At 46.3% G+C, this 11,035-nt stretch overlaps 1 protein-coding gene across 1 annotated transcript in view; it reads right to left on the bottom strand.

The window, feature by feature from the left end:
* The window catches only part of GMFG (glia maturation factor, gamma), a 5,007-nt gene extending 467 nt beyond the window's left edge, over positions 1-4,540 (bottom strand). The window contains exons 1-6 of the mRNA XM_010849213.1: positions 4,459-4,540; positions 4,003-4,099; positions 3,856-3,905; positions 3,372-3,421; positions 672-754; positions 1-69 (exon numbers count right to left, since the gene is read on the bottom strand). Of these exons, the coding sequence (XP_010847515.1) occupies positions 1-69; positions 672-754; positions 3,372-3,421; positions 3,856-3,905; positions 4,003-4,099; positions 4,459-4,461 (352 nt within the window). The 5' untranslated portion in view covers positions 4,462-4,540. The remainder of the gene's footprint in view (positions 70-671; positions 755-3,371; positions 3,422-3,855; positions 3,906-4,002; positions 4,100-4,458) is intronic.
* Positions 4,541-11,035: the final 6,495 nt, after the last annotated feature.

Genomic DNA, 11,035 nt, shown 5'->3' on the forward strand with positions numbered 1-11,035 from the left:
TGAGCTCTGCCGTCTGCACCAGCCTGTTTTTGCTCCCTGCGTACATCATCTGTTGTTCAGGCTTGCAGCCTGTGTGAAAAACAGAAGAGGAAAGCATAACTGGGGGATGCCAAGGTGTTCTCGAAGGCCCTGGTAGTGTCCTACCCTGGAAAAGGAAATGGTATCTCCCACTCCAGTATTCTTGCCTGGGAAATCCCATGGACAGAGGAGCCTGATGGGCTACAGTCCATGGGCCCGCAAAGAGTCAGACACCACTTGGTGACTGAACAATAACAGTGTCCTACAGGCCCTGGAGTTTTCTAAGAATCCCAGGAATTGTTCTAAGGAGGTCCCTGGAGGCTACAGTCAGAGTCTTCAGAGTTGTTTGGGGCTGGAAGTTATTCTAGGGTCCCTGGAGATGGTTTAGGGGTCAGACAGGGGTTGCCAGTAAAAGGAAGAGATGAATGTGCTTACACACCTCAAAACTAATGAAGATGGGGGTTTGGGGCCCTCACCTCCACCCCATTGCTTTCTCAGCATTCACTCATCATACATCCCACACTCACACAGGCATCTATACACACGCACACAGTCACACACACAAAATCACCAATCACATGCACGTACACACACTTACACTCAAACACACACGTGTACACATCCCCACACAGAATCTAAGACCCCCTTCTCACCCACAGGGCTGGAGAAGATGAAACACAAGGGGTAGGACACTCGGCCATCGGCGTGCACATACTTGTAGCTGTAAACCACGAACCTACAATAGTGAAAGGGAATTCAAACTCAGCCCTTGGCCTGGAGCTCAGGCCTGATGCTCATCCCCTGAGACCACAGCCTAGCAATCTTGCCTGAGTTTGAGAACCTAGGGTTAACAACTGAGACCGAGGGTACTGGCTTCAAACACAAGAAATGATTTAAAAAATATTAATGGGGGAAAAATAATAATAATAATAGGGGAATTCCTTGGTGGTCCAGTGGTTGGAAATCAGCCTGCCAATGCAGGGGTCATGGATTAGATCACTGATCTGGAAAGACCAGGGCCGCATGCCGCAGAGCAGCCAAGCCTTCGTGCGATGGCTATTGAGCCCATGCTGCAACCTACTGAGGTGCACATGCCTAGAGTCTGTGCTCTGCAACAAGAGAAGCTACCATAATGAGAAGCCTGTGTACTGCAGCTAGAGAGCAGCCCTCACTCACTGCAGCTAGTGAAAGGTTGTGCATAGCAACGAAGAACCAGTGCAGCCATAAATAAGTTTTTAATTAAAAAAATAATACTAGTAAATGCTAAATAGAATTACCATCTGCTCCAGCAATTCCACTACTGGGTATTTATCAAAGAAAATGAAAACAATAATTCAAAAAGATATATGCACCCCCATATTTATTGCAGCATTATTTATAATAGCCAAGAAATGGAAAAACCCTAAATGTCCATTGACAAATGAATGGATAAAGAAGATGTGGTACACACACACACACACACACATATGCACACAATGAAGTACTATTCAGCCATTAAAAAAGAATGAAATCTTGCCATTGCAACATGGATGGCTCTTGGAGGGCATTACGCTAAGTGAAATAAATCAGACAGAGAAAGACAAATGCCTTATGATCTCACTTATATGTGGAATTGAAAAAATAAAGAAACAAACCATCAAGTTCATAAAGAGAGAGAACAGATGAGTGGTTGACAAAGGTGGGAGTGGGTGAAATGGGTGAGGGGAGTCAAAAGGTACAAGCTTCCAGTTATTTATTTTAAATACGTCCTAGGGATGTGATATACGTTAATAACGCTGTGTCGTATATTTGAAAGTTGCTAAAGGAGTAGATATGAAAAGTCCTCATCGTAAGAAAAAAAATGTTCTAGAAACTATGTATGGTGACAGATGCTAACCAGATTATCATGGTGAACATTCTGTCATACGGTATATACAAGTATCAAATCATTATGCTTTACACCTGAAATTAATATATTATACGTCAAATAGAACTCAATAAAGAAAAAAATGCTTAAGAAAAAATGGTTTTGGAACTTCCCTGGAGGTGCAATAGTTAAGACTACAGAGGCAGGGGTTCGATCCCCAGTTAGGGAGCTTAGCTCCCGCATGCTGAGTGACGTGGCCAAAAAAAAAAAAGTAAGTGCTTATTTGATTATTCACAACAACACTATGATGTAGGTACTATTATTATCCCCATACTACATACGGGAAAATCGAAGCCCAGAGAGTGAAGCCATTTGCTCAAGGTTCTATGGGTAGATTTGAACCCAGGAACTTGGCTGGTAGAGTGTAAGTGCTCAACCGCTATGTTTTAGAGCCCAGCAGTCTAGAATCAGGGGCTGAGACCAGGGCCAGCTATATAATTTCCCAAACCCAGTGCAAAATGAAAATGCAGGGCCCCTTGTAAGAAACACAGGAGAAAGCCTGTTTTTCCTTTCTTCTGCAGTCTCTTTCCAGACTGCTCTTGGTCTTTTAAAATTTCCTGTTTCAAGTCATGTGCTGTCTTGGGCATGGGGACACTCACGGGGGGAGTGAAAATGCTCAAGGGCACACCCTGGAATTTATCTTTCAGGAGTGAGTGTCCCCCCCCCCTCCCCGATACTCCCGAGTCTGCAATTAGGCCTCCTGCCTGGGGCAGAGGGCATCAGCCATCATTGGGCAATGTGGGAGTGGGGAGCTGAGAACCCATCTAGGGCTGGACATGTGAGCTGAACGAGGCTCCAAGCCTCCAGCACAGGCTCCACTGTCCTGTCAGACTTCACACAAAACAGATTCAGAGATAAAACTACAAAGAATTTCAAGATAGCAGGGATCAAGCCCTGCCTTCAAGGCTCCCTTCTGGGTATGGGGCCCTGTGTGATTGCACTTGTCAGATGCCCAGGGTGCTGACTGAGATCTAGAGCCTGGGATTGAGGCTTAAAGTCCTAGGACACCCAAAACTCAGCCCAGTCGAGATGAAAAAATCTAAAGAGACCAGTTTTCATAGAAGTGTAAAAAAACTCCTCCACACACAAAAAGCACCAGGCTCCTCTGGCTTCACACAGGATTCTCCCCAATCATTAAAGGTCAAATAAATCCTTTCCTACTCAAAGTCTTCCCAAGCATTGAAAAATAAGGAAATTTTAACTTTTCTTTTTTTTTTTAATGAAGCAAGTGCAATGTTGAGACCAAACCCTGACAAAGTATGTACTAACATCACGTATGACTATTAGCGTAAAATTCTGCAATAAAATTTTGGTATACAAACCAAAAGTCCTGTGATAGGAACTCACAGACATAGTTTCAAAGTCCACAAATAAGACTGGACCCCAAGTAGCCCCCCAGTCTGTAACCCTCCTTGGCCTGATCTTCCCCTTCCTTGCCCCAGGATACCTGGGCTGTCTCTCAGGCAACTCCATTTTTAGTTCCTCTGGAGAAATATTCTGTGAGGGGTGAGGGGAGGAGAGAAAAATAAAAAGACTGCCATTAAACGAACATGTACTCTGTGCCAAGGCACTCATCCAAGAAACACCCATGGATTATTAGCCCATTGATCTCTCCCCAAACCCAAAGGGGTAGGTCCTGTTATTATCCCCATGTTACCGGTGAGCAAACCGAAGAGGTGCTAAGACACTTGCTTTTTTCTAAACAAACTACAAGGATTAAATCACTGAATTCACAGACAACTCTCGGAGGTAAGGACTGTTATCACCATTTCACAGATGAGGAAACAAGAGACCTATACGGGCAGAATCTCTTGCCCAGGGTCACAGCTAAGCTGGAACTTGACTTCCGGGTTTTTCTGGCTCCCAACACCAGGCTCTCAGCATCAGTCACAGTCTTTTGGGTCTCCCAGTCCCATCCCCCAGCCCCTCACCTGAAATTCTTCCTCCAGCACCACCATCTGCCGGTCTTTGTCCACTTTCACTGAGGAGGGAGGGCATACGTGGGTCAGACGCCCCTGCCATCTGTCCCTATGCTCCCCCACACCCCCCATTCGTTCAGGAGGGAAGATGACACTCACTTACTATGGCTGCATTGTCCGTCTCTTTTCGGAAGCGGAATTTCCTCAGCTTTTCCTTTAGCTCTGGGTCTACCTCACACACCACCAGGGAGTCGGACTGCCAGAGGAGCCCAGTTAAGAGCTGAGTCCCCTGGCCTCAGCCCTGCCCCTTTCCCCAAACCTCAGTTTCCCCATCTACTAGTAACGAGGAGGGGCCCATAGCCCATAGATTGCCTTTGTGAACATTGGAGAAAGGTACCCTTTCCTCTGGGCTGGACTGGAGCCCTCTTGGCAGGTGCCCTTGGGCAACGCCCAGGGAGGTTTGGGGATCTGTTCGCCTGGGGCTAAACCCGGAACCACCATCTCTCTTTCCCCAGCCTTGACCTCCCATCCACAGCCTGACCTTCACCCCGGCATCCTCCCAGCCCCAGTCCCACTCCAGCCCCTAGCCCTTCCCATACGACCCTGGCCCCTGACCATGACTTTACTGTCCAGGGGCCTCTTCTTTCCTTGGTTCCGCTGTCTTCTAGGGGTGGGGACCACAGCTCGAGGGGGCGGGGTGTGGGGTAGGGGAAAAGTTTCATCAACCACCACATCCTGTTTATGCCCATTCTGAGACAACTGTCACATATGGCTCCTCCCCCTCCTTCCTTCCCCTCATCTGTTGGGACCTCCCAGGCTTTGCAGTCACCCAGACTGGGATTCAGGTGCTGCCTGACTGTGTGGCTCTAGCTAAGTAACTTCAACCCTCTGATTCAGAATTGTTATGAGGATAAAATAACTTCACATATCTCCCAGCATGATGGACAACACTCAATACACCATAGATAGTGATGAGCTTTTTTTTTTTTAATTTTAATTGGAGTATAGTTGATTTACAATGTTGTGTTACTTTCAGGTGTACAGCAAAGTAAATCAATCAACTATACATATTTGCACTCTTTTTTAGATTATTTTCCCAAGTAGGTCATTACAGAATATTAGGTGGAGTTCACTGTGCTATATAGTAGGTTATTATTAGTTATCTAATTTATATACAGTAGTTGCTGCTGCTGCTGCTAAGTCGCTTCAGTTGTGTCCGACTCTGTGCGACCCCATAGAGGGCAGCCCACCAGGCTCTCCTGTCCCTGGGATTCTCTAGGCAAGAACACTGGAGTGGGTTGCCATTTCCTTCTCCAGTGCATGAGAGTGAAAAGTGAAAGTGAAGTCGCTCAGTTGTGTCTGACTCCTCGAGACCCCATGGACTGCAACCCACCAGGCTCCTCCACCCATGGGATTTTCCAAGCAAGAGTACTGGAGTGGGTTGATTCAGTAGTACATACATGTCAATCCTGATATCCCAATTTGTCACTCTCCCTCTTTCCTCCCTGGTAGCCATAAGTTTTTTACATTTGTGACTTTTTCTGTTTTGTAAATAAGTTTATTTGTAACATTTTTTTATATTTCACATATAGCAATATCATGTAATATTTCTTTCTTTGTCTGACTTCCTTTACTCAGTATAACAATCTCAGGGACGGTCCATCTGTGTCGTTGCAAATGGCACTTTTCATTCTTCTTTATGGCTGCATAATATTCCACTGTGTATATTGATATGTACCACATCTCTTTTGGAGTGTACCACAGTTCCTTTATCCACCCCTCTGTTGATGCACATTTAGGTTGCTTCCATGTTTTGGCTATTGTAAACAATGCTGCGTGTACCTTTTCAAATTATTGTTTTCTCCAGCTACATGCCTAAGAGTGGAATTGCCAGATCATGTGGTTGTTCTATATTTAGTTTTTTAAGGAACCTCCGTACTGTTTTCCATAGAGATTGTACCAATTTACATCCCATCAGCAGTGCAGAAGGGTTCCCCTTTCTCCACACCCTCTCTAGCATTTTTTTTTTGGTAGACTTTTTTGATGATGGAATGATAAGCTCTTTAACTGTTCCTCCAGGAAGCCTTCCTGCATTCCACTACCCACTAATCTGGAATATTTTAATTCCAGAGCTAAAAGAGGGAACTTAGAAATGTTTGCTGATCAAACTGCCACTTATTAGGTTGATGGGGAAATGGAGGAGAAAGAGGAGACTCACCAGCACTCAGGTAATGGTATATTTTTTTTCTGCAGTTATTCAACCTCAGGGGCCTTATAATGGGCACTACAACACTGGTGTTTAATCCTATCAGACCAGTACCTCCTTTATGATGAAGAGCATTTTGTATTGTCCTTCCCAATTCCCATCCTGGAATGAAATTCCTAGATAAGGCAACCTATTTATACACATAAATTCTCCCTAAAATCAATATAATGTCCTAACTATCATATATAGTAGAAATAAAAGGGAAGTGATTTATGAGAACCCCCTCTGTATTTCTGTGAAAAAATACACACAAATAATAGAGTATGTTCACAATGTCTGGCCCACTGTGCTGAGTTCCCTCCCATAGCAGTAGGCAGATCCCACCCTCTCTAACCTCCTCAAGGGCATCCCCTGCAGCTACCCTCCTTCTCCCTGTATCACCAATATCCTTATCTCTACTGGATCTTTCCCCTTGGCCTACACACCATGGTGTGTCTTAAAAACTAAAAACCCTGGAACTTTTCTGGTGGTCCAGTGGTTGAGAATCCACTGCAAAATCCCTGCTTCCATTGTAGGGGACACAGGTTTGATCCCTGGTCAGGGAACTAGAATCCTGCATTCCATATGTTTCAGCCAAAAATAAATAAATAAAATTTAAAACTAACCTATAAACTTTCTCTCTCCTGCCTATTCACTTCCTTCCCTTTTCAGCAAGACTTTTTGAAAGAATTGTCCACACTCGCTGCCTCCAATATCGCCTTCTAATTTGCTCCTCAACTCTCTCCCAGCAGACTCACTCCTGTCTCTCTCCAATGACAAGGACCACCAACGACCACCGTCAGAGGGCCGCCAAGGAGCTTTGTGGCGCTGGACCCAGTAGTCAATTCTTAATCTTCATCTGCCATGCTCTGTCAGCTGCATCTGATATCATCCATCACTCCTGTGCCCAAAACACTTTCTTCACTTGGCTTCCGGAACACCACCCCAGCTTGGATTTCCTCTGGCTTTTCTGGCTGCTCCTTCTCAGTTCCTTTCTTAAAATTTTATAGAAGCATAGTTGACTTACAATGTGTTCATTTCTACTGTACAGTAAGGTGATTCAGCTAAACATATATATACAATGTTTTTCATTTTTTTGGCTGCACCATGAGGCTTGTGGGATAAAAGTGCCCAGACTAGGAATTGAACCTGTGGCCTTGGCAGTGAAAGTGTGAAGTCCTAACCACTGAACCACCAAGGAAGTCCCTCATATTCTTTTCCATTACGGTTTATGACAGGATTTGAATGCAGGTCCCTGTGCTATACAGAGGACCTTGTTGTTTATCCATTTTCCATGTAACAGTTTGCATCGGCTAATCCCAAACTCCCCATCCATCCCTTTCCCACCCCCTCCTCCTTGGCAACCACAAATCTATTCTCTGTGTCTGGGAATCGATTTGTTTCACAGATAAGTTCATTTGTATTGTGTTTTAGATTCTACACATAAGTGATACAGTATTTGTCTTTCTGACTTATTTCACTTAGTATGACCATCTCTAGGTGCACCCACGTTGCTGCAAATGGCATTATTCTATTATTTTTCATAGCTGAGTAGTACTCCATTGTATATATGTACCACATCTTTATTCACTCCTCTGTTGATGGACATTTAGGTTGCTTCCCTGTCTTAGCTATTGTAAATAGTGCTGCAAGGAACATTGGAATGTATCTTCTTGAATTATAGTTTTCTCTGAATATATGCCCAGGAGTGGGGTTGCAGGATCACAGATCAGCTTCCTTTTAAGAGTCATGAGTCCCTGGGCTCAGCCCTCAGTCTGCTTCTCTTTTCTATCCTCCTTCCCCTCTTCCTGAGAGCATCAGCCTCTTAGTATTCAAAGGGGGATACCCTAATTATTTCCCCAGCCTGGGCCTCTCTCGGCTCTTATGTCCAACTGCCAGCATGACTCCATCTGGATGTCTTGGAGTCGTCCTTGACCCATCTCTTTCCTCTGACAATGTACCTTAAAACCTGCCACCTCTGAACTTCCAAACATAACCAGAACTGGCTCACTCCTCCCCTTCCACAGCCTATATTCTGCCCCTGCCACCTTCAACTTCTGCCTGAACTCTCATAGTAGCTTCCTCACTGTTTTTCTGCTCCCACCCCTCTCCCCACACTCTATTCTTCATAGGACTGTCAAGAGAGATCCTGCTGCTGCTGCTGCTGCTAAGTCGCTTCAGTCGTGTCCAACTCTGTGCGACCCCATAGACAGCAGCCCACCAGGCACCCCCATCCCTGGGATTCTCCAGGCAAGAACACTGGAGTGGGTTGCCATTTCCTTCTCCAATGCATGAAAGTGAAAATGAAAGTGAAGTTGCTCAGTCGTGTCAGAGAGATCCTAATAAGACCCAAACCAAGCCAGGAACTCCCTGGTGGTCCAGGGGTTAAGATAGGCTACAGTCCATGGGGTCTGCAAAGAGTTGGACTGAGCGACTTCACTTTCACTTTCCAGGGGTTAAGACTCCAGGCTTCAACTGCAGGGGGTATGGGTTCAATCCCTGGTCAGCGTGAACTTCACACATTGTGCAGTGAAGCCAAAAAAAAAAAACCAAAAACAAAAACCCAAACGAACTGACATACCTGTTCACTCAATACTCTCATGTCTCCCATATTATCTGGGTAAAAGCAAAAGTCCTTATAGCGGCTTTAAAAGCTCTTAATTATTTGCCACCATCCCTCCTCTGTTACCTCCTGGATCTTGTCTTTCAGTACTCTCCTCTTTGCTCACTCCTCTCTAGCCACACTAGCCTCTTTCTGGTTCTGTGAGTGATCCTGACATCAGGCCTTTTCACGTGCTGGCTCCTTTTTCTTGAACCCTCCTTCCTTCATGGTTCACCCCTTCACTCCTTCAGATTTCTGTTCAAATGTCACCTGATCAAAGAAGCCTTTCCCTTATCTAAAACAGTGCTGATCCCACCTCTCCAGCCGTTAGCTTGCTTTAATTTTCTCCATAGAACTTATCACCAAGTTACATTGAAATATACCAAACAAACATTGAAAGTATCATTTGTTTCTGCCCCTCAACTAGAATGTAAGCTTCATGCCTGCCTCATTTGTTGTTGAATTTTTAGTACCTTAAGCAGTGCTTGGCACATATTAGATACTCAAGAAATATTATTGAATAAATAAATGAATCAGTGTCCTTGGAGCCCAACCATTCTATATGGCGTTGAAAGTTGTTGCTTAAATGGAGGTGGCAATACTTGCGGTTAGTGATGTACCCCTGCCATCTTTTAAAATGGCCTATCCTCACAGTGCCAGAGATGCCCCGTTTTCCTGGTTTACCTCCTCGCTGTCTCTGGCTGCTGTTTCTCAATCTTTGTTAAAAGTGTCGATTTCTTTGCTCAAACCTTATGTGTCTCCTCTTCTCAAGGTTCTATCTGGTGTTTGTTTCCATTCACCCTTCATACCCCAGGCTAGGTCACTAACTCCCACAGCGTTACTTACTATCTTTGATCATCCTCAAATATAGGCTTCTGGCCCCAATAACTCTCTTAAGCCCCAGACCCAGGGGTTGTGGCACCTCCTAAATCCTGATGCTGGGTAGCCAACACTAGACTCAGCGACTTCCTAACCTGCTTCACCTCTGGGTCTCCTCCTCAGGGAAGCCCCCAACCCCTCCCCCTCAACCTTTTAGCCAGAGGACCTTGTCTTGAATTTCTCCCTCCCTCACCATCTGTGGCCTTGGAGTCCCAGAGCAGGTTCTCCGAAGGTCCTGGGCATCAGTCCCTGGCACCTACTCCTCCTCCTCTTCCCTCTTCCCCTGATGCAAACGCCCCTCTCCCACCCCAGCTGGCTCCCCGAACACCCAGCTCTAGTTCTATTCCCTCCTATCCATCCTCCATACAGAAACCAGGGACAGTTTTCCAACCTCCCTCTCCCCGCAACCCCCTGACTCTCCTTGGGGCGAAGACCTTCCATGGCTCCTCAGCGCCCTCGGGACAAGTCCAAACTCTTTCAAGTGGCCAAATTTCTGGCCATGGCTTATTTCCCACCAGTCCCTGCCTTAAACTCTACATTCCTCTCCGACTCCCTTTCTTTGGGTTCCTCTAACCCCAGTACTTTGGCCACCTCATGCGAAGAGTTGACTCATTGGAAAAGACTCTGATGCTGGGAGGGATTGGGGGCAGGAGGAAAAGGGGACGACAGAGGATGAGATGGCTGGATGGCATCACCGACTCAATGGACGTGAGTTTGAGTGAACTCCGGGAGTTGGTGATGGACAGGGAGGCCTGGCGTGCTGCGATTTACGTGGTCGCAAAGAGTCGGACACGACTGAGCGACTGAACTGAACTGAACAACCACACCTCTGTCACCTGGGAGCCTTCAGTGAGTGCCCCCGCTATGCTTAGTTCACGCTGCTCCAGGGCAGTGTGTGAAATGAATAGGTTACTACTGGCAGAGCAATGACTCCCATTTATTGACCGCCTGCTTTGTGCCCAGCGCTTTGTATGCATCGTTTCTTTCAGTCCTATTCCCAATTGAGAGAAACAATAGACTCAGACGGGGAAGGCAATGGCATCCCACTCCAGTACTCTTTGCATGGAAAATCCCATGGATGGAGGAGCCTAGTAGGTTGCAGCCCATGGGGTCGCTAAGAGTCGGACAAGACTGAGCAACTTCACTTTCACTTTTCACTTTCATGCATTGGAGAAGGAAATGGCAACCCACTCCAGTGTTGCCTGGAGAATCCCAGGGACGGGGGAGCCTGGTGGGCTGCCGTCTATGGGGTCGCAGAGAGTCGGACACGACTGAAGCGACTTAGCAGCAGCAGCAATAGACTAAGAGAGGGTTGAGATGGAGAAACTGAGACTCCAGCTGCCCTAGGGTCTACCCGCAACCTGGATGATAAGGGCGTGGCGGGGCCCAGGCCTAGAGCCCGGCTTGCGGGCCAGGCGGACCACCGGGCCTTGAACGCCAGAATCAGGAATTGTGACTTAGTTGCA

This window comes from Bison bison, unplaced genomic scaffold (genome assembly GCF_000754665.1).
Source record: "Bison bison bison isolate TAMUID 2011002044 unplaced genomic scaffold, Bison_UMD1.0 scf7180017864280, whole genome shotgun sequence".
Taxonomy (NCBI): domain Eukaryota; kingdom Metazoa; phylum Chordata; class Mammalia; order Artiodactyla; family Bovidae; genus Bison; species Bison bison.